This window comes from Helianthus annuus, chromosome 2 (assembly GCF_002127325.2).
Source record: "Helianthus annuus cultivar XRQ/B chromosome 2, HanXRQr2.0-SUNRISE, whole genome shotgun sequence".
NCBI classification, from domain to species: Eukaryota; Viridiplantae; Streptophyta; class Magnoliopsida; order Asterales; family Asteraceae; genus Helianthus; species Helianthus annuus.
The window spans coordinates 10778805-10803600 of NC_035434.2; the positions used below are offsets into that span (position 1 = coordinate 10778805).

Consider the following 24796-nt stretch of genomic DNA (forward strand, 5'->3'; position numbering starts at 1 on the left):
ACTCAATAAAACAAAAAAAAAATGATTGTCACATGACAACCTTTATTATGTAATGTGTTTGTCACTAATGTCTATAAATTTAAATCATCATCAAACATATTGTGGCTCAGAATTACATTGTGCAGTATATCAATCATTTCTATAGTGATATACCTTTCTCTTCTTATTGTTTTGCTATTACCAAATTGTAGTTTGTTTTCTTGATTAAAAATGACCAAAAACCTAGATAAGGAATCATTTGTTTCTACAGGCTCGGAGATTATTTTATATAATTTTCAAGTTAAAAGGTTAATTATTTGATGTGAAATTATGTTTTCTTATCTTCTTTTTTGAAAAAAAAGAACAATCTTCATGAGTAAATAATATCTTTATGTCCATATTTTTATACACTATCTTTATTTTTACATGTTCTTTTCCACATGTCAGCCCCATGTTCTTTTCCACATGTCAGTCCGTAAGACCACAACATACTATTATATATGAAATAAGAAAACGTAATTCAACATCAAAAAATTAATTTTTTTGCTTGATGATCATATAAAACAATTTCCAATCCTGTAGGAACGAATGATTTTTTCTCAAGGTTGTTAGCCATTTTTAATCAAGAAAACAAATTAGAGTATTGATTATTAAATGATGAAAATGAAAAGCTAAAAGCTTCACATTATAGTAAGGATTGATGTATATTGCCGTTGTAATATTTGGCTCATGACATATTTGAATTTATAGACATTACTTACAAACACATTATATATATAAAAGGCGTAAAGGTTTATGAGAAATACGAATAGTGTCTAATAAGGGGTTGTCACATGACAATTGTTACAAACAATAATTTTATGGTTTATGAGAAATATAATGTGTTTGTACCTAATGTGTGTGTATATGTAATAACACAATAAAACAAAAAAATGATTATCACATGACAACCTTTATTATGTAATGTGTTTGAAACTAATGTCTATAAATTTAAATCATCATCAAGAAATTTGTGGCACACAATTACATTGTGTAGTATATGAATCCTTTCTATAGTGATATACCTTTCTCTTTTTATTGTTTTGTTATTACCAAATTGTAGTTTGTTTTCTTGATTAAAAATGACCAAAAACCTTGAGAATGAATCATTCGTTTCTACAGGCTCGGAGATTAATTTATATAATTATCAAGTAAAAAGATTAATTATTTGAAGTGGAATTATGTTTTCTTATCTACTTTTTTGAAAAAAAGAACAATCATATCAACAAAACAATATCTTTATGTCCAGATTTTTGTACACACTATCTTCATTTTTACATGTTCTTTTCCACATGTCAGCCCATGAGACCACAACATACTATTATACAATCAAATAAGAAAACCTAATCAACATCAAAAAATTAAATTTTTACTTGATGATTATCTAAAACAATTTCCAAAATCCTGTAGGAATGAATGATTTTTTTCTCAAGGTTGTTAACCATTTTTAATCAAAGAAAACAATTATTTTTTTGGGCTAAAAAGGTAAAAATGATATAACCATAGGAGCCAAAATCTTAATTTCCTCTTTCATAAATAATGATTTAAATTCCATCACGACCCGTGATTCGTCGCGGAAATTCGTAAGGCTATGTGTTATCGTTTCACACCCAAATGCCACAGTGGATTTTAACCCTATTTCACGCCTCTATACACCACCCCAAAGTTTGTGAAAAAAGTGACGTGAAAATGAAGGCGTGAATGTGCCCACCACGCCCACCATGTCTGCAACCTTCACTTTTGGCATGGGAATTAATTGTTTGTACCATTAAAAAAATTCCACCTCGCCCATTTTCCACTTTTATTATTATAAATTTAATGTCTATATAATTAAATATTATTTTAATATTTATTAGGCAGTGAAAACTTGTGAAATTATTACACACCAAATGTGAATAAAGTGAGTGAAAGCTCATACTTACGTGACGATGACTTGAAGTGAAAAAAATGTGAAACCATCGTAACAAATAGCTTAAGAAAAAGGTTTCAACTGTATAAATTTTGTTGAAAAGAAAGTGATATTTAAAATAACTACTATTATAAGATATAACAAGTGTCGGCAACCATAAAGAACCAAATCAATACCGTCCAAATAACAACTATACCAATATTAATTTTTAGTGTTTTCGGCTTCGATGCTAGTCAATTTTGATTTTCTTCGGTACCTTCCACCACCCGTACCACGGAAGCGGTACTAGACATGTACAAAAAACTGGTTTTAGGATCGAAGTGGCAAAACATGAGAAAGCCTGCCGGGAGAATCAACATGTGTTTGTCTCGTTTGCGTTTGATACCTTTGGTGGTCTCGCTCCTGATGCTGTGCGACTCTTGAATCGGGTTCAAAAAGTCGTTAACAGTAATTATTCGTCGCTAAATGTTTCAAACTTTGTATTAGTAGAATTGGTTTTTCTATTCAAAAGGGGGTGGCGGCGCAACTTGTTGCCCGACTACCTGCCATTGCTTTGTAATTGCCCTTTTACGTGTTGAATGATATTGATTTATTTAAAAAAAAAGGATCCAAACTAGAAAAAAAATTAAACAACTTTTTAACCACCGGTTTGGCTCAACCCAACCTGACAGTTATATACTGGTTCTTCTTTGCCACATTTGTAAATGGTTTAAAAACCAAACCAATTTTAAAAAACCGGTTTTTTGCCTAACCCGGTCTTTAAACCGAACCGGTTAGTAACGGTTCGGGTTCTCATCGTATTAAACTGGTTGAAAAACTGAACCGGTTGTTTAAAAGAAACCCATCTGTAACTTTTTTTGACTATCGTTGTTTAAATTTTTACAGTATTTCAGAAACCCTCGACACACCACCGTCCCGTCGCAATTCGCCACCAGCAACCACCGCACCACCACCAGCTCTGTTCGCCTAAGCAGTTCTTCTTCAAACGCTCACACTTACGGACATCTGGTACATAATCCTAACCCTAAATCTGCTGTTTTTTCTTTGCGATTTAACCCTAAATTACCGTATATTCATAATATTAAAGAAAGTTACCCTAAGTGATTACACTGAGTTCACAAATGTTTGTGTGTATTATATATGTGTATGTTTTCAGTTCATACGGTGTCGTATTGCACTACTCACTACATGCATGTATAACAATTATTATGCCTTCATAAATTGAGGCCATTGGTCAAAATTAGGGTTTGTAGGAAGTTTTACTTGATAAATAGCATAGGTTGATATGTCAAAAGATATAAGAGAGATGCAACTTGTGTTGTAAATAAAGCTTATTTGGTTGTACATTGTACATAGATGCTATGCAGTTAATATCAAACCGATATATCACCGATATTTGACCGATATCACCGATATAACCGATATATCACTGAATTGTTAGTGTTAAATTGCTATTTATATAAATTTTGCATGATATTAAAATTACCGATATCCCTCAGATATCTCACCGAGATAACCTATATCTCAAATATCGGTGCTTCACCGACATCCGATATTTTACCGCATTAACTGTATAGCATAGACGTGTGTCTCACGTACAAGCTTGGTTTTAAAAAAAGCGCGTAGTGATCCAATGCGGCCGATGTGTGATGCGTAATGCTTGGTCCTTCACTGATATGCGATATTTTACCGCATTAACTGTATAGCATAGACTTGTGTCTCACGTACAAGCTTGGTTTTAAAAAAAAGCGCGTAGTGATCCAATGCGGCCAATGTGTGATGCGTAATGCTTGGTCCTTCACTGATATCCGATATTTTACCACATTAACTGTATAGCATAGACGTGTGTCTCACGTACAAGCTTGGTTTTAAAAAAAGCGCGTAGTGATCCAATGCGGCCGATGTGTGATGCGCAATGCGCGTAGTGCGTGCATCATGTATGTAAGTTATTAAAAAATATTAAAAAAATATTTATGGATATTAGAACACTAAAATGTGAGATATGCTAATAATCTCTAGTCAGATTTGTTCAATCGATGGTCTAATTTGTTTAGGTAGTTAAATTATTTGCTCAATGAATGGGTAGATTTGTTCATAAGATTGAAAAGGTCAAACTCATTGCAATCACGGTCCAATTTGTTCAAGTAGTGGTTAGCTGTGTAAGACGCCGCATTAGACCACATCATGTGATGCACCCTTGATGCACGCATTTTGAAACCAAGCGTACAAGATGCGCGTGCCTGGATTTTGAGACCTAAACCTAAGTAGTTAATGTGGTAAAATATCGGATATCGGTCAAGGACCGATATTTGAGATATCGGTTATGGCGGTGGGATATCGGTAATTTTAATATCATGCTAAATTTATATATATAGCAATTTAACACTAACAATTGTAATAAGTATGAACAGACTAAGACTTAAAACACTAACATTTAACAGTAACAACTAACAATTAAGACTTAAAACACTAATAGCAGCAATAAGAAGAAAAATGAACGGTAGAAATAAGAAGAATGGTACTGATATCGGGAAAATCGGTGATTTATCGATCAAATATCGGTCCTATATCCGTCAAATATCAGACAATATCGCTGATATTATCGGTACTGATATTCTGACCGATATTTTGTACCGCTCTCTCGGCAGGGGACCGATAACCGATATATCACTGATATATCGGTTGATATATCGGGATATTAGCTACATAGACCTAAACGCCTCGGAGCGTCTAACGCTTTTTTAAACCAAGGTTGCCACTTGATTTATGAAAACATCAGTTCTGTGTATTTAGTTTGGAGATATAAATGGGTTCATGTGTCTATATATTCGCTGGTAACCGTTGTCTTCTTTGATTGCAGATTGGTTATAGTATGGGCAGGACGAGGGAACGTGCTTGGAGAGGCTCAAGCATTCACCCACTAAAACCGACACAAAAGGTTTGTGGGAAAACTTCAAATTTTGTATATTCAGTTGGCATGTGGTCTTAGTGCAGCAGTAACTGTATGCATCAATATAATAACAGTAATTGCATAATCATGCCTAGATAAATTGAGGCGTTTTTGTAACAAGGTTTATATGTAAAAACAAGTAAACAACATATGCATAAATCATGAAAGGATTATTTGATAAATAGGTTGACGTGTAAAACATATGAGAGAGACGCATCTTCAGGTTATAAATAGAGTTCAAATGGTTTTTACTTTTACGTAGACGCGCGCGTCTTGCACTTTGGCTTTTGGGACTTAAACGCCTTGCAGCGCTTCTTATAGGGGTGCAAACGAGCCGAGCCGAGCCCGAGCTCGACCAGGCTCGAGCTCGAGCTCGTTTAACATATGAAAGCTCGAGCTTGAGCTCAGCACGAAGGTAATTTTTCAAGCTTGAGCTCGGCTCGGGCTCGACTCGTTTAGTATTTATTAATTAATTTATATTAATTATAATTATTATTATATACATATAATTTAGTTATTTTTTTATATTTATATAAATGGTAAGTATTACTATATAAATATATGTTTAATAAATTAATAAAAAATATATAAATGGAAAGCTCGTTTAGGCTCGCGAGCCGGCTCGAGCTCGATAAGTGAAGCTCAGGCTCGAGCTCGTTTACTAAATGAGCTTGTTTTTAGGCCCGGGCTCGAGCTCGAGCTCGTTTAAGCTCGGCTCGTTCGAGCTTTTTTTTGAGCCGAGCTCGAGTAGCTCGGCTCGTTTGCACCCCTAGCTTCCTACTTTTTTAAACCAAATTTGCCACTTGATTTATTTAGTCATCAATTCTGTGCTTTTAGTCAAGAAATATATATTGGTTCATGTGTCTATATATTTACATGTAATTGTTGTTTTCTTTGCTTGCAGATTAGTTCTATAACGGGCAAGACAAAGGAATGTGCTCGGGGAAACACAAACACTCAGATACCAAATAAGAAGCTAAAACCGACAACAAAGGTTTGGGGAAAAACTTCGAATTTTGTGTATTCAAATAATAAATATACAATAAATAATACCCAAATCACCCAAACTCAAAAATCAAGAATGTGTATAAAATAGTCAACAAGAAAGCAAATGAAGATGAATAACAAAGTCGGTTTGGAATTAAATGAAAAACAACAAAGAACATCAACAACTCTTCGTTCCAGCTATACTTTGTATGTAGACTAACATGTATTCTTTTTTTTTTTTTTTTTTTTTTTTTTTTTTTTTATCTTTTTAGTTACTCGATGATGATAGTGATGTAGAAATGTTTGAGCCTAAGCAGCAACACTGCGAGTTGATTGAAATTGTGTCTTCTACGTCGGTTTCTGTATGTATATCTCTATCTCTATCTCTCAATTATGTCATAACTTGGTGATTTTTGTTAAGTCTTCTGGGTGAAAGAACATTCCAAACATGCCAGAATAGAGAACGCGCTTAATAATTTACGGGTCAAAATGGGTCGGGTCCAGTCTAGTTGAATTTCATATACATCTATATTCTCTAGAAACATCCTAAATATCATTTCATATACATATATATGCAAACCAAATTCTAATTTCTTAATATCATATATATCCCTCTTAAATAATTAATATATCATATTTACCCATTCTAATGTATTTCAATAACACAATTCATGATATTACCATTTACCTTTAGTTTTCTCAAAATTTCACATTACACATTTTTTTAACTCGGTTTTTACTGCTTTTGTTTTTTACTTCGACTTCCCGTATTTTGTTACAGTTTTTTCTGCTATCTATGGAAGTTTTTTTTTACTGTATTATCCAGCAACAAATAGCATTAGCTCTTCATTCCAATCATACAGAATAACATGTATTGCTTTCTATTTGTAGTTACTTGATGATGATGATGATGATGATGATGATGTTGATAATGATGGTAGCGGTGGTGATGATGATGATGATGATGATGATGTTGATAATGATGGTAGTGCCGGTGATGATGATGATGATGATGTTGATAATGATGGTAGTGCCGGTGATGATGATGATGATGACAATGTAGAAATATCAACCTCGAAGCAAGAACATTGTGAGTCGGTTTCTGTATGTATCTCCCTACCTCTCAATTATGTTATACATGCATTCCTATGATTAATATTAGACAAGGAAACGAAGTGAAAGTCCGCTTTTTTGTTAGTCGTTTGGGTGAAAATTAGACTTGTAATCGAACCGAACGAACACGAACATATGCATGTTCGTGTTCGTTTGTTAAGAAAATGGGCATGTTCGTGTTCGTTTATGGTTGTTTGTTTAAAACCCAAACGAACAGTTCATGAACATAAACGAACATAAACAAACAAATATAAAACAACACAAATGAACATAAATGACCAAACATAAACAGACATAAAGTAGTTGTTTTATCTAAAAATTATTGATTAATTAAGATAAGTTATATTGGAAAGCCCTTTTAAATTATCAATTAGTTATACGTATATAAATAGTTACAAAACCTCTTTTATATTTATATAAATATAACCCATATGTATTTATTAAAATGTTAACGAACATAAACGGACATTCACGAACATAAATGAACTAACACATGTTCATATTCGTTCGTTTAATTAAATGAACAAATAATTTTTTTCATGTTTGTTCGTTTATTTAATAAACAAACATAAACGAACTTGCCGTTGAACAAGTTTTTTTATCTAAAAATTATTGATTAATTACGATAAGTTATATTGGAAAGCCCTTTTAAATTATCAATTAGTTATACGTATATAAATAGTTACAAAACCTCTTTTATATTTACATAAATATAACCTCATATGTATTTATTAAAATGTTAACGAACATAAACGGACATTCACGAACATAAATGTGTGTTCATGTCCGTTCGTTTAATTAAATGAACAAATAATTTTGTTCATGTTTGTTCGTTTATTTAATAAACAAACATAAACAAACTTCCCGCTGAACAAGTTCATGAACAGTCAATGAACATTCGGTTCGTTTACAGGCCTAGACTGAAAAATTTCCAATCATCTACCATAAAGAAAGTGCGATCTATAAGCATGAATGACCACACTGACTTCACAAATGCTTGTATTTATATAATTGTAAGAACAAATTGTTTTCAGTTTATACGTGATCTTATTAGTCACTACATGCATCGATATATCAACACTAATTGTATCCTTATGCCTTCATAAATTGAGGCCATTATATAATGGTGCTTTGATTTAGAAAGATTCATTTGTCAAATTTAGGGTTTGTAGGAAAATTAGGATCTGTAGGAAGTTTATATGTAAAAACAATCAAACGGATGCAAAGGTTGTGAGGTTTTACTAGAATAGATTGACATGTCAAAAAATATAAGAGCGGTGCAACTTTTGTTGTAGATAAAGCTTATATGGTTGTACTTAGACGCGTGCCCAGGGCTGCAAACAAACCAAACGTTCAGTGAACAATTCATGAACCGTTCGGTGGGAAGTTCGTTTGTGTTCGTTCGTTTATTTGACAAACAAACACGAACATGAACAGAGACCGCGATCCTTCATATATGTTCGTGAACGTTCGGTAACTTTTCCGTTTATGTTCATTTGTGTTCGATAGTTCATTAGTGTTTTTAGTTTTTATATTTTATTGAGTTAACTGCCATTTTCGTCCCTGTGGTTTGGTCACTTTGGCCATTTCAGTCCATTTTTCAAAAATGCGCCATTTTCCTCCCCGACGTTCTGGAAAGGTGCCATTTCAGTCCAAAAATCATAACCCAGTTAAGTCGGTTAGTAAATAAGGACTGATTGTGTAAATTTGTAACATAAAGGACCATTTAAGTAAATATTAAACACCACCACCACTAGCCCTGCCACCACCACCACTCCGCTGCCACCACCACCACCACCACCACCGCCACCACCGCCACCACAGCCCTGCCACCACCACCACTCCGCTGCCACCACCACCACCGCCACCGCCACCACAGCCCTGCCACCACCACCACTCCGCTGCCACCACCACCACTGCCATCACCACCACCACACACTCTCTCTCTACTCTCTCTCTCTATGCTCTGCAATCACCACCACCATCACCTTTACCTCTCTACTCCGGTGACCGGAGTAAATCCGACCATCTTTCCGACACCCCACACCCCCACGTGTTAATCTTCTGTTTCTGTCGATCTGGGTCGAATTGAACGGACATCTGAAGTTCCTTAGATCCCCACAAACATTTTACACCCCTCACAACGCTCAAACACATCGATTTTAGCCGGAACCGAACCTGCAACTTCGCCGGAATCTTCACAGTGGCCGGAATCAGTCAACACGTCGTTCCAGCCGTTAACGGTTCGTTTTTCTTGTTCCGGTTCATTCGTTTATACTTGTACAATGTTTGCACCAGGTTAATTGGAATATAACCTGATTTTGGTCGTTAATTTGAGCCGTTGACTTTCCTGTTTGACCTTCTGTTGACCGCTTTGGGGGAGATGACACTGTTGACATCTGTGAGAGTGGTGGTGGCAGGGCTGTGGTGGTGCGGTGATGAACGACAAATTCATCATCATCATCATCGCCTCTATTAATATTTGAAGGAAGCAACAGTAACAGCAGCAAGAACATTATCAGCAACAACATTATCATCAACAAAATTGGTGGTGGCGGTGGCAGCGGAGTGGTGGTGGTGGTGGTGGCAGCGGAGTGGTGGTGGTGGCGGTGGTGGTGGTGGCGGTGGTGGTGGTGGCGGTGGCAGCGGAGTGGTGGTGGTGGCGGTGGTGGTGGTGGCAGCGGAGTGGTGGTGGTGGCGGTGGCAGCGGAGTGGTGGTGGTGGCAGGGCTAGTGGTGGTGGTGTTACAAATTTACACAATCAGTCCTTTATGTTACAAATTTACACAACCAGTCCTTATTTACTAACCGACTTAACTGGGTTATGATTTTTGGACTGAAATGGCACCTTTCCAGAATGTCGGGGAGGAAAATGGCGCATTTTTGAAAAATGGACTGAAATGGCCAAAGTGACCAAACCACAGGGACGAAAATGGCAGTTAACTCTATTTTATTTAAATACTTCAAAATGACAAATAAAATATTTACCAAGTGTCGGTGTATTGTATATTCTATTCATGAACGCTTCATTGTTTTCGTTTGTTTCCATTTGTGTTCATGAACGTTTGTTGCCTAAAATTAACAAAAGAACAAAAACGAACACGAACAAGTTCATTTCTTTAACAAACGAACACGGAAATAAAATCTCGTTCGATAAGTGTTCATGAACCGTTCATGAACACATATATTTCTTAACAAACAAACCCGAACAAGGTCTTGTTCATGTACCAAGTGGGCTAGCCCCACATCTTATGTTGATATCTTTTGAATTTGTTTTAGAGTAAAGTTACATGGATGGTCCCTGTGGTTAACCAAAATTTTGGATTTAGTCCCTAGTTTTTTAAAAGTACGCGAATGGTCCCCGTGGTTTGCACTTTGTAACGTATTTAGTCCCCAATTTTTGCCAAAAGTACACGGATGGTGATGGTCCGTGTGGTTTGCATTTTGTAACACATTTAGTCCCCAACCTTTGCCAAGAGTACACGGATGGTCCTGTGTTTTGCACTTTGTAACGCATTTATTATCGTTAAGTCTTACCAATTATAGATTTTGTTATTCTTAGGTTTTAGCAGAAGCTTCCAAGAAAATCTCTTCTTCAGTGACTAGTAAAGCTGATGACATCATCATCACAAACCAGAAAGAAATTGACACCACCGGAGAGTCTCGAAAAGAGATGAATGTAATTGAAGATGACTCACACTCACCGGAGTGGGCCCAGGCTCTTGAACCAGTAAGAAAGCTACCAACTAATGTGGGGGCAAGAATTAGAAGATGTGTTTATGAATCTCTGAATAGAAATCCACCCAATTGGGCCGTAGAGATTCTCGAACACTCCATTAGCAAAGGAGTTTATAAGGGAAATGCATCAGGACCCACAAAGGTGATTTTTTTAATTAGAGTTAATTACTGTTTTCGTCCCTGTGGTTTGTCAAAAATCACTATTTCAGTCCATTAGTTTAAAAATTGCGATTTCAGTCCCTGTGGTTTCACTTTCGTAACCATTTCAGTCCCTGTGGTTTCACTTTCGTAACCATTTTAATCCATTTATTCTGTTAGTACAGGGACTGAAATGGTTACGAGGTGGACTGAAATGGTTACGAAAGTGAAACCACAGGGACTGAAATCGCAATTTTTAAACTAATGGACTGAAATAGTGATTTTTGACAAACCACAGGGACGAAAACAGTAATTAACTCTTTATTTATGGAAATCACCGATGTGGCATTTTTTTTTCATTTTAGTGTATGTGCATATCCCACATGGCATTTGATGGGCCATTTTATAATTATTAAAGTACATGGACTGTCCCCTGTGGTTAACCAAAATTTTGGATTTAGTTCTTAGTGTTTCATAAGTACACGGAGGGTCCCTGTGGTTTGCACTTTGTAACTCATTTAGTCTCCAACTTTTTCCAACAGTGCATTGATGGTCCCTATGGTATGCACTTTGTAACACATTTAGTCACCAAACGTTGGGGACTAACTGTGTTACAAAGTGCAAAATACAGGGACCATCCGTGTACTTTTGGAAAAAGTTGGGGACTAAATGCATTACAAAGTGCAAACCACATGAGCCATTTGTGTACTTTTGGAAAGCTAGGGACCAAATCCAAAATTTTGGTAAACCATAGGGACCATACAAATACTTTCCTCTAATTATTAAATACACATTTAAAAAAGACCATGTAAGTATTTTTTTTTTTTTTAATTTTCTTCTCATAAGCATTTTTTTTGCAAGTGGCATGATGGCATCAGTAACATGTAAAATCAGTTGAGGTTGAATACTTGCAAGTTTGTTGTTAAAACAGGAAAGAAAAGTTTGTTTCATTTACGTGCAGATCACATTTAAAAAAAAACCATTGTAAGTATTTAAAAAAAAAACCATTGTAAGTATTTGTTTTTTAATTCTCTTCTTAAAGTTATTGATGCATGTTTTGGTACTTACTTTAAAACTAATTCAGTCAAAACCGAAAAACAGAGAGCGGTTATTTCAGTTCTTGAAAAAGTGAGAGCTGATATTCCACAACCGAAGCCCACCGAGCAGGAACACCGTGAGTTGGATGAACATGTGTCTTCTATGTCCGATTCGGTATGTATCTTTCTATCTTTCAGTTATGTCATGCATTGCTATGATTAATGTTTGAAAAGGCAGTTTAGGCCCAAATAGACAAAAAATGGTGAATTTTAGTCTTTTTTGTTGGTCTCTTGGGTGAAATAACATTTTTAAACACGCTAGAATAAAGAAAGTGCTTAATAGTTTACGCGTCAATGGGCCAGGTCTGGTCCGGTCTGGTTGAATTTCATATACATCTCTAGAAACATCCTGACCAGCATAATATATACACAAATGAAATTCTAAATGTCATATATATGTGAGTAAATTACGATTTTGGCCCCTGTGGTTATATCACTTTTACCCTTTTAGCCCAAAAAGGAATCTTTTAACATCTGAGCTCCCAACGTCTTTTTTTCTAACCCTTTTGGCCCCTAACACTAACCCATCCATTTACTTTTAGGGGCCAAAAGGGTTAGAAAAAAAAAATGTTGGGGGCCAAAAGGGTTAGAAAAAAAAAGACGTTGGGGCTCAGATGTTAAAAGATTCCTTTTTGGGCTAAAAGGGTAAAAGTGATATAACCATAAGGCCCAAAATCGTAATTTACTCTATATACATAGTGCAAGTTTTAAATACAAATGGGTTTTAACGTGCGACGGTACGAAGTGACCAAAATAACGTGCATAATTAGATTTAAACCAACCTATGCGTAAGCTCATGTTAGATGGCAGGCGAGATTTGAATTTTTATAACGTGCATAATTATGCATATAGCATGTGTAATTTCGGTACTGTCGCACGCTAAGAGGCTGTTGTATGATAACAACCATCCCCCCCCCCCCCCCCCCCCATATCTCTCTTTTTAATAATTAGTTTATCAGATCTACACATTGTTGTAACATGGTCTTTTACTGTGATTTCTAGTGTTTTTTACAGGTTTTTTTTTTTTTTTTTTTTTTTTTTTTTTTTTTTTTTGCAATTTACGGTAGTTTTTTGTACAGCGATTTCCAGCAACAACTCTTCAATCATACTTTTGTATGTAGACTAACATGCATTGCTTTATATTTGCAGTTACTTGATGATAATGATAATGATGACGACGACGATGATGATGTAGAATTCGTAGTCCCCAAGCAGGAACAATGTGAGTTGGTTGAAAATACGTCTCCTATGTCAGATTCTCACCTCTTAATTATTTTATACAATCCTATGATCCTTATTGGATATATGGCATTTTAGGCCCACATGCAAAACTTGGTTAATTATGACTCTTTTGTTGGTCTCCGTTTGGGTGAAATAATGTTTCCACACAGGCTAGATCAAAGAAAGTGCTTAGTTTTACGGGTTATAATGGGTTGAGTTCGGTTGTTACCTGTTTTAATTTTCTTAAATTTTAGAGTAAATTATAAACATGGTCCTTTATGTATGTTACTTATTGCAAACTGTGTCCTTTGTGTTCAATAATTACAGAAAACGTACTCAATGTTTGCAAACACTTGCAAGTTATGTCATTTAGCCCTAACTCAATTAATTTTTGTGGTTAAATCTGACCAAATGGACCCCACATGAGGGTATTTTTGTGGTTAAATCTGACCAAATGGGCCGCACATGAGAGTAAAATGACCAAAATACCCTCATGTGAAGTCCATTTGGTCAGATTTAACCACAAAAAATTAACCGAGTTAGGGCTAAATGACATAACTTGTAAGGGTTTTCAAACATCGAGTACGTTTTCTGTAATTATTGAAGATAAAGGACATAGTTTGTAATAAGTGACACACATAAAGGACGATTTTTGTAATTTACTCTAAATTTTATATAACTAAAATATTTAAATATCGTTGTAAAATAATTAGTGTTCACACAACCCTTCTTTTAATTATACCGTTTTGCTAATAGCAAGTAATAACTTTTAAAATTGCATTTCATATATTTAAAAAAAAAAATAGAAAAACTAACGTGTTAACACAACCCGTTCGACCCATTATTACCCAACCCGACCCAGCCCACTCATTCAGTCGCCTCTAATTTGTATCCTTTTATTGTATAGCTGGAAAAGAACTCATCTTGTCAAAGTGACATAGTTTGTGTCCAAGGCTACAAAGTGAAGCGAAATAATGCAACAATTCTTGAAGCCATTTTCAAGAAGCATGGTGACATTGCAGCTAATTGTGTATTCAAAACATCTTCTACGAGAACACATTTCCTCGAGGTTGTTTGTGAAGTCGTTAGGCGAATTCAAACCGATGATATGGATGAGATGGTGGAAGATATAGAGTGCCAAGTGTCGGATGCAGAAGCCGCCAACGTTAATGTGTCATGGATTCGAGCGCACTTCGAAGCTTTTCACAAAAGAAAGGAGACTAGTAAAAAGTACAGTTTGCTTATGGAAATGAAATCAAACACCGTTTTGGTTAAACAAGCGGCCCAAATGGATCTGAGAGAGAGATGTGCGGAGCTAATGAGTGCGAAAGAACGGATTAAAGATGCTGAAAGGTGTGTGAGAGTGTTGCATCTTGTTGAAAAGAATCTAAATGACGATATCTTGGAATCGAAGTCTAAACTAGACTCATGGGTAGATCATCCGGTTGTATAGGCTAATTAGATCATGCTATGGTATGGTGTGTAAATGTTAGAAGTTTGATAAATGGGCCATAGAATGTCTTGTATTTTGATCAAATGGGGTGCTCCCGCCAAGTTTAAACTTTAAACCTTATGTGTTGTGAACCTTAAATGAATTAAATTAGTATTTTATAACACTTAAAAAAACTATAAAATCCACTTTGACATAGTTTTCCTATGAATTTAGGAATAGGAAAGTAAATTGTGTCGGGTTGAGTTGTTGAACCCTAGCACGACCCATATATTTATCAGTGTCAAATACATTTTGACACTTGAATTCGTCTAACCCGAACACAACTTGTTAACCTAATGTTTTAAAAACTGGTTCAAACCGGCCGGTTGTACCGGTTGAACCATCCGCTAAAATCCGTTAAACAGCCCGATACACCCGGTTGAACCGCCCGATATACCTGTTTAAACCGTTTTTAGCCAAATCCGGTATGGTATAAAAACTGGATTTTAAAACATTGAGTTAACCTATTAATTTATGTCAAAGGGGGTTAATGGTTTTTAATCAAGTTGTAAGTTGGTTAGCGGATTAAACGGGTTGGTGGGCTAACAAGCTTAATTAGACTTCTTGTTGTGTATAGTTAGCATCAATACTTTTTTTATGTAATTTTTTTTATGAGTATTTCCGTTTCTTGTTCACTTAATTTTAATGAGACCAATTAATCAATAGAGGAAAAATCACCTAGTTTTCCAAGTGTTCAATAAAGTTGTTCAGTTTTTATTTAAATGGAAAACTATTGTTTTATAATGGTTTTAATATTGTGAAATTTGGTATATCTTGTAGTTTACCAGGTGAGGTGTCTACTTCTCTCTCTTAAGTGATGAAAAAATAATAATTAATGAGGTGTTAACGAAAAATATAAAAGTGAATTAGATTAATGTTTTCCGGATTTCATTTTAATCCATTTTAAAGATAAATAAAATTACATCACCAAAGTTTTTACCATAGCATTCAAGAAGGCATGTCTAAAGCATGTTCTTGTCCAACATTTTCTTTATCGAATTACATATACTCTAATGGTACCAAAGTGTAAGGATGGTTCCTAAGTGGTATGATTCTTCTTGCAAAGTACGGATTTGATTGGTACTGTACCGGTACCAATATTCCTTAACGGAAAATGAGTAAAAACATAAACCGAATACCATGCTAAATATGGTGGTACAGTACCAATTCAGTACCGATAATGCAAAAATACCCAAACCACTAGTATATATATTTAGAAGTGTTAAATGTCATTTTAGTCCCTATGGTTTGGGTCATTTTAACAGTTTAGTCTAAAGGTTTGAAATGATGCCATTTTAGTCCAAATAGTTTCAAGCGTTGCCATTTTAGTCTACTGGGTTAACTCTGTCCATTTTTTCTGTTAGCTAGAAGGGTAACCAATCATTTTATATGGTCGAATTGCCCTTCTAGTTAACAAAATTACATATAAAATGACTGAAATGCCCTTCTAGTTAACAGAATAAAGGGATAGAGTTAATCTAGTGGACTAAAATGACAACATTTGAAACTATTTGGACTAAAATGACAACGTTTCAAACCTTTAGACTAAACTAGCAAAATGACAAAAATCACAGGGAGTAAAATGGAATATAACTCTATTTAGAATAAACACATTGGAATGCTATGTTTGGGATTTAAAAAAAGCAAAAAGAAATCAAAGGTTTAATTAAAAAAAAGAGTTAAATGTCATTTTAGTCACTGTCATTTTGCCAGTTTGGTCCAAAGGTTTTATTTTTCGCCTGTGGGCCCAAAATGGTTTCACTGTTGTTATTTTAGTCTACTGGGTTAACTTCATCCATTTTTTCCTGTTAACGAGAATGACGATTCGGTCATTTTATATGGCCGAATTGTCATTCTAGTTAACAGAATTACATATAAAATAAATGAATTGCCCTTCTCATTAACATAAAAAATGGGAAACCTTTTTGGACCCACATACAAAAAATGAAACATTTAAACTAAACTGTCAAAATGACCCAAACCACAATTACATTTAACTCTATTTAGAATAAACACATCGGAATGCTATGTTTGGGATTTAAAAAAAAACAAAAGAAATCAAAGGTTTAAATTAAAAAAAAAATATATATTTTGAAGTACAATTAACCGTCTAACAAGTTTATCCTAGTTTTCCGTTGGTAGGATTGTTTGATCTCAACTGCAAAACCCCACACTTTCCGATTTCGATCTTTTTGACCACCAGAAATGGATGATGGAAGTGAGCCAAGAAGGATGAGAAAGAAGATGAAGACACATTTTCAGTTGGAGATTCTTGAGAAAACTTATGCTGGTTTCTCATATATATTTTTTTAATAATCATATCTCTCTCCATTTTGCTTATTATTATTATTATTATTATTATTATTATTATTATTATTATTATTATTATTATTATTATTATTATTATTATTATTATTATTATTATTATTATTTAGTTTTTAATAAAGCATTGTTACTTGATTTGATGTTTAGTGGAGGCATATCCATCACAGCAGCATCGAGCAAAGCTATCTGTGCAGTTGAATTTAACAAATGGGCAGTTGAAAAAGTGGTTTTCTAATCGGAGGGCAAAAGATAGAAAAATCCCCAACTCCTCAAACTCAAACAAGGTGGTGATGTTCTTTCTATAAGTATTTATTTTTTTATTTATATATATAGAGAGAGATAGAGAAAGTGTAAGATACAATAGTGCTTATCGTGCGTTGTACGCGTGTCATTTCTTAATTTTTTATAACGTGCGTGATTATGTATATAACATGCGTAATTAGGGTTTGGAACAAGTATAACCCATGCGTAATTTTTGAGTTTAACATACGTAATTTTCATGTTTGGTGGCATGCGGGTTTTGATTTTTTTTATAAAGTGCGTAATTATGCATTATAACATGCGTAATTATGTAATAATGTGTGTAATTATGCAAATAACGTGCATGATTAGGGTTTTAACCCAACCCATGCATAATTATGTAATAACTTGCGTAATTATGCCGCATTCAATTGAAGGCTCATATGTGTGGTTGAGATGCCCTCATACGCTTCGCACGATAAGCACTCCTGTACGTTAACCAACCCCTCTCTCCCTCTTTCTCTCTATATATTTATAATAATATAACATATATTTTTTAACATTTTTGTCGAATTTTATATATGTTAATAACTATTATCAAAATATATTAAATAAAAGCTCGTTTAGGCTTGCGAGCTGGCCCAAGCCCAACATGTGAAGCTCATGCTCGAGCTCGTTTATTAAACAAGCCTCAACAAAAGCCCAAGGTCATTTAAGATCGGCTTGATTCGAGTTATTAATGAGCTGATCACAAGCGGCTCGTCTCGTTTACACCCCTACCGCTTTCAGTTCATATGTGGTCTTATTGCAGTAGTAATTGCATCATATTGTTGCCCCTAGCCTTTTGAAATCATCTATTCTGTGCTTTTGGTTTAGATATATATATATATATATATATATATATATATATATATATATGTGCTCATGTCTATATATTCCTAGGTGGTATGTATGAGTCGTTTCCGAACCAAAACTGAAAATTAAGGTTATTTTGGGAAACACGTTAGTTCGATTAAGTATGGGTTCGGCTCTGTTATACGTCAGTTTTCGGTTTTACATCTAGTTTTGAAATGTTTGGACCTGAAAAATTTGTTAAAATGGTAAAATTTGGGCGTAGAACTATTGGTCTAAAATTTCGTACTAACTAAAATTTTCGGCTCAAAATAATAAATTTGGTCCATAAGTTCAATAACAAACAAGTTCAGTGCGATTATTATGTCATGGAACGAGGTATAACCGCAACTGAATTGTATATTTTGTTTTTTGAGAAAAAAGAAACAAAACTAAACTGTCTGTTATTAGTTTGGATTGTAATCGGTTGTTTCTTTAAATGCAGATTGGTTATAATATGGATAAGAGAAAGGAAAGCGAACGCGCTTGGAGCTACCCAAACAATTGCATACCAAAGAAAAAACGAAGCCAGAAACCAAAGGTTTGGGTCAAATAATAACAGTTATTTGCATGATATATATGGGTTTATGTATTTATCTATATATTCATTGACGATCGTGGTCTTCTTTGCTTGCAGATTAGTTGTAGAATGAGCAAGACGAAGGAACGCGCTTGGAAAAACACAAACACTCAGATACCAAACAAGAAGCTAAAATCGTTGCGCAAGGTTTGTATAAAAAAGTCAACAATCAGCAACTCTTTGTTCCAATTATATATACTTTGTATGTAGACTAACATGCGTTTCTTTCTTTCTCTCTTTAGTTACTCGACGGAGATGATGATAGTGATGTAGAAGAACTGTTAGACCCTAAACACTCTGAGTTGGTTGAAAATGTCTCTTCTATGTCGGATTCTGTATGTATCCACCCCCCCCCCCCCCCGGCTTTTTTTTTGTTAGTCTCTGGCGCGAAAGAACATTTTTTAAACGCACTAGAATAAAGAAAGTGCTTAATACTTACGGGTCCAATGAGTCGGGTCCTATCCAAACCGAATTCAAAATATCATATGTCCCTTTATTCCCTTTCAAATAATTAAAATATCAAATTTACCCATTTTTAAGTTTTTCGTTAAAAAATGCATAAATTTACCCATAATTTTCTCAAAATTTCGCATTAAATTTTTCTGCGATGGTTTTAATCAGTTCTTCATTTGATCATACGGATTAACATGTACTGCTTTCTATTTGTAGTTACTTGATGATGATGATGGTGATGGTGATGGTGATGATGATGATGATGATGATGATAACGATAATGATGATGATGTAGAACTATCAACCACGAAGCAGGAACATCGTGAGTTGGTTGAAAATCTGTCTCATATGTCTGACTCTGTATGTATCTCCGTACCTCTCTAATATGTTATAAATTCCTATGATTAAGTACACGGATGGAGCTTGTGGTTTAACTGAATTTTGAATTTGGTCCTTATTTTGAAAAAAAAATTATGGATATAGTCCAAGAACTTTGGAGATTGTCACATGTTTAGTCCCTATCTAGGGACTAAAATGTGATTTAGTCCAATAACTTTTAAGAGACGAGGACTAAAATAAGGACCAAATTCAAAATTCAGGTAAACCAAGTACCGTGTGTATAACTTTTAAACTTAGTACTTGTAAAGTAGTTTTTATTCTTTTGATGCCATAAGATTGCATTTCATATATTAGTTATTAACTTATTATGGAATTTTAAGAAATAGAAAAAGTAACATATGAAGCCGACCCATTTGACCCATTACCCGATCGACCCACTTATTTAGTCGCCTCTAATATGTATTATTTTATTATATAGCTGGAAAAGAACTCATCTTGTCAAAGTGACATGGTTTGTGTCCAAGGCTACAAAGTGAAGCGGAGCATAGCAACAATTCTTGAAGCCATTTTCAAGAAGCACGGTGACATTGCAGCTAACTGCGTATTCAAAACATCTTCCACGAGAACACATTTCCTCGAGGTTGTTTGTGAAGTCGTTAGACGAATTCAAACCGATGATATGACTGAGATGGTGGAAGATATAGAGTGCCAAGTGTCGGATGCAGAAGCTGCCAACATTAATGTGTCATGGATTCGAGCGCACTTCGAAGCTTTTCACAAAAGGAAGGAGACGAGTGAAAAGTGTAGTTTGCTTATGGAGATGGAATCAAACACCATTTTGGTTAAAGAAGCTGCCCAAATGGATCTGAGAGAGAGATGTGCGGAGCTAATGAGTGCGCAAGAACGGTTTAAAAATGCTGAAAGGTGTGTGAGGGTGCTTCATCTTGTTGAAAAAAATCTACATGACAACATCTTGGAATCTAAGTCTAAACTAGACTCATGGGTAGATCATCCAGTTGTATAGGCTAATTAGATCATGATATGGTATGGTGTGTAATTATTAGAAGTTTTTTTTGTCAAATGGGATGATAGTTTAACTCTTAGGTGTTTTGAACCTTATTTATGAAAAAATAAATCTATAAGAATTTCTAGTTCTCAATTAGTTACAACAACAACAACCATACCCAGTAAATCCCACAAATAGCAACCCTACTTATAGGGTCTGGGGAGGGTGGGATGTAGACAGACCTTGCTTCTATCCCTAGGGATAGAGAGACTGCTTCCAGAGAGACCCTCGGCTCGAAAATGAACAACATACTAACACACCAAGTCAAAGGATATAGGAATAAAAAGTCACCAATACCAAGACAGTAATCAGAGTGACACAATATAATGTAAATCATGTATAATAGCATACAACATCATTTGGGCATACACACATGAAGGCAATCACCGGTAAAGTAACATAAATGAATAAGAAAAACCTACGTCCCTTAAATACACCTAAGACCTTAATGCAATATCCTCTAGAAGTCCTTAACCCTAATCCTACGCCTCCACGAAGTCCTATCTTGGACCATGTCCTCCGAAAGATGTAACTCTAGTAAATCACGCCTAATCTGCCCATCCCATGTCAGTTTGGGTCTGCCTCTTCCTCTCCTCCCCTCCACAGTTAATTTTAATGAAATTAATAATGGAAAATCACCCAATAGTAATGGAAGATTAGTTAATTTTAATGAAAATAATAATGGAAAATCACCCAATAGTAGGTTTTCCAAAGTGTTCAATAAAGATTTTTTTATTTAAATGGAAAACAATCGATTTATATTGGTTTTAATATCGTGAAACTTGGATATATCTTGTAGTTTATTAGGCAAGGTGTCGTTTATTCTCTCTAAATTTAACAGATAGATGAAAAAGTATGACTGACGTGGATGTTAAAGAAAAATATTAAAGTGGATTATATATATATCAATGTGGTTATTTGTTGTTTTTTTGGTTTTCATTTCAATGCATTCCAAAATAAAACTCATTTAATTTTGTTTAATAAATAAAATCACATCACTTATATTTTTTTACTATAGCATTCAAGAAGGCATGTTGGAAGCATATTCTTGTACAACACCAACAATTTTAGTGTGACTTCCATAGTCCAAGTAGTTTAATGGTACAAAGTGATACTGTATTCAAGTGGTGTAGATTTAGCTTGTCGTTAAAAAAGATAAAAATAAAAATAATGTTTCTAAGAACAAGAAGCATCTTGTAACACCAATTATTAGGTTTAAAGGTCCTGGCAAAGTACATTTAAGATCGGTACTGTACCGGTATCAAAAATATTGAAATCGAAAATGAGTAAAAACACAGACCGAGTACCATACCTAATATGGCGGTGCAGTACCAGTTCGGTCCCGATAGTGCAAAAATACAGAAAAATAGCAAAATAAAAGAAACCATAATCAATTTAGTACGGGCGCGATATCATTATGGTACCGGTACTCATTAAAATATGGTCGTCCCTATTGTAAAACTACGCTAACATATTAAAAATTCAATTGTTTACTAGTTCTCACATCTCAACCTAGTTCTCAATTTTTTCCATATATATATTGAATAAACGCATCAAATGGCTACGATTTTAGAAAAAAAAAAAGCAAAAAGAAAATCAAAGGTTTAAACTAAAAAAAGATAAAAAGTTGAGAACAAATATGCAATTTTACTTAATTTTAAAAGTTTAAGTAATTTACAAAATTGTTGACTTTTAATCAAAATCCTAAATGATATAGTTTGCAACCTTAGCATTATTTAGAATCAGGGGTTGTTAGGGGCTGTTTGGCAACATTATGATTAAGTGCTGAACCAGTAAGAGGTCTGAATCATTAAGTGCTGAACCAGTAAGAAATCCGAACCATTAAGAGCATGTATAATGCTTAACCGTTAGGGGTGAGCAAAAGTAAAAACCCGACCCTACCTTACAATTACCCGACCCGGCCCGAGAACCAATCAAACATAAAATACGGAACCGATTCACTACCCTAAATATAGGGTCGGTTCCGGTCCATAGGTCCAAGTCGGGTTTCACCATGAAAAGAACCGAGAACCGACCCGACCCGACCCTATTTTATATGAAAAATTGGAACCGACCTAAACACCTAGGTACTTGGGTTCGGGTCGGGTTGGGTATATTTTCAGTTCGGTTCTCGGTTATTTTCGGTCCGGACCTAAATTTGCTCACCCTTATTAACCGTTCGGAGACAAATGTCTGACCATTTCATATTAAAGGTCTTGATCATTCAGACTTTCTATAATGGTTAACCATTCAGAGGCAAATGTCTGAATCATTCAGACATATCTGCTCGTGAAACAAATAGTCTGAACCATTAAATGCTGAACCAGTAAGAGATCTGAACCTATTATGTTACGGGTTTAACAGTTAGGAGGTCTTAATTGCAATAGTAGTATAAAATAGAGGGTCTGTTTTGTAATAAATGAATAGTTGGAGGGTGAAATGTGTAAATGTAGTGATAGTTCGGGATGTTGGTTAAAAGGTCGTTGGAACCGTTGTATTGAGCATCTGGATAATGAATTGAGTTTTCCTTCTTCTTCTTGTTCTCTCTTGATTCTTATCCTAACATTAGTATCAGAGCTACCGATTCTCGGAGCTCAGTTACTATCAATCCATTACGTTTCCTTCAAAATTGCTGACGATCGATTATGATCTAAGCTTCCGTTCCTTTTTCCTTTGAATCCGCTGAAGATCGATTACGATCTAAGCTTTTGTTCGTTCAATTCCTCAATTGTTGTATAAATTGGTGGATTGATTTTGTTTTCTTGTTCGTAAGGTGCTTCAATTCAATAATTGATCGGAATTATATGCCGACAAGACAACAAGAAATGGAGAGATTAGAGAGTTTGGCTCAAGCAAATGCAACCCTAATTGAAGGTCAACAAGCAATTTTGGATCAGAATCGGAAGCAATTCGTCTGTTGCAGATCAGTATGACGACGTTGGTTACACAAATGACCGAGATTAATACCAGATTAGGGCAAGAAAGGGATTATGGTCATAGGGAACCAAGGATGGTTAGAACGGGACGACTGGATTTCCCTAAATTTGATGGTTCTGCAGTAGAAGGATGGATCATTCGTTGCAATCATTTCTTTGCTGTAGATAAAACACCTGAGAATGCAAAAGTGCATTATGCAGTGACCAATTTAGAAGGTGCCGCGTTGGAATGGCATCAAGGGTATATTGAGAGCCAGAATAGAGCTGTGGAGGATATTACATGGGATGAGTATTCTAGATCAGCCATAAATAGATTTTCAGAAAGATTGTCTGAAAATGCGATGATAGAGTTGAAGAATTTGAATCAAACAGGTTCGCTTTCTGATTACACTAAAGAATTTGATACTTTGCTTAATAGGGTGAAATTGATTGATGAAAATGCTGCTAGTATGTATGTGGGGGGGCTTAAACCGGAGATTCGTTGTTTGGTGAATATTTTTAAACCCACTACAATGAGGGATGCCATTGCAATGGCTAAACAACAAAATGTGGTTTATTGTACATTGTTTGGTGATAAGGAAATGGGTAAGAATAGGATGGGTACTGCTGTGAATACTGCAGTTACTCCTTTGAAGTCAACAGCAAATATTACTAAAAATGTGGGTAATCCAACCAATACACTAGCCTTACTTCCTACCCCTCCTGCTAATCAATTGATCAAGAATGTTAAAAAGATTCCCTCAAAGGTAATGGAGGAAAAAAGGGCTAAGAACGAATGCTTTTGGTGTACTGAAAAGTATTCCCCAACACACAAGTGTAAATTTAAGCATTTGTATGTGTTGGAGTTATATGGGGAAGAGGATGATGATGTAGGGGAAGAGTGTCAAGGTGAGTTGCAGGAGATGCAAACGGTACCTCAGATTTCTATACATGCCTTGACGGGTATTACTTCTTTTTCCACTATGAGGATTATGGGAAATATTGGCACTAGACAACTTCACATTTTAATTGATTCGGGATCAACTCATAATTTTTTAGATCAGAAATTGGCCAATAAACTGAATTGTTTTACTAGAGGCTTACCTTTGATGAAAGTTAAAGTTGCAAATGGGAAAGCCTTAGATTGTAGCCAATTGTGTAAAGATTTCCAATGGACGATGCAAGGGAAATGGTTCCGAACTGATGTGTTGCTGCTGCCATTAGATAACTATGATATGGTTTTGGGAATTCAATGGTTGCAATCATTAGATGATATTGTGTGGAACTTTAAGGCCTTGACTATGAAGTTCACTGTTGACTCTCAA

General features: G+C 35.0%; 2 protein-coding genes across 4 annotated transcripts; both read left to right on the forward strand.

Moving 5' to 3' along the window:
* The first annotated feature begins 2670 nt into the window (after nt 1–2670).
* On the forward strand, nt 2671–14784 carry LOC110885799 (late secretory pathway protein AVL9). 3 transcript variants are annotated; one of them, XM_035979133.1, is made up of 9 exons: nt 2671–2935; nt 4788–4865; nt 5782–5871; nt 6137–6226; nt 6756–6968; nt 10539–10856; nt 11954–12064; nt 13099–13171; nt 14078–14784. In XM_035979133.1, the coding sequence occupies exons 2-9, from the start codon at nt 4800–4802 to the stop codon at nt 14104–14106; spliced, it is 990 nt and encodes a 329-aa protein (XP_035835026.1). In that variant the 5' UTR covers nt 2671–2935; nt 4788–4799; the 3' UTR covers nt 14107–14784. The 3 variants fall into 3 exon arrangements, with proteins under 3 accessions (XP_035835026.1, XP_035835025.1, XP_021989203.1); XM_035979132.1 differs by having other exon boundaries at nt 2674–2935; nt 10539–10706; nt 13099–13208; nt 14077–14784; XM_022133511.2 differs by having other exon boundaries at nt 2676–2935; nt 13099–13208; nt 14077–14784.
* A 1974-nt stretch (nt 14785–16758) lies between these two features.
* On the forward strand, nt 16759–20569 carry LOC110902016 (protein bfr2-like). The gene is made up of 7 exons (XM_022148762.2): nt 16759–16952; nt 17135–17271; nt 18564–18659; nt 18756–18845; nt 18941–19033; nt 19368–19511; nt 19969–20569. Exons 1-7 carry the CDS (start codon nt 16868–16870, stop codon nt 20512–20514), a joined length of 1191 nt encoding a protein of 396 aa, XP_022004454.2. The 5' UTR covers nt 16759–16867; the 3' UTR covers nt 20515–20569.
* The last annotated feature ends 4227 nt before the right edge of the window (nt 20570–24796 follow it).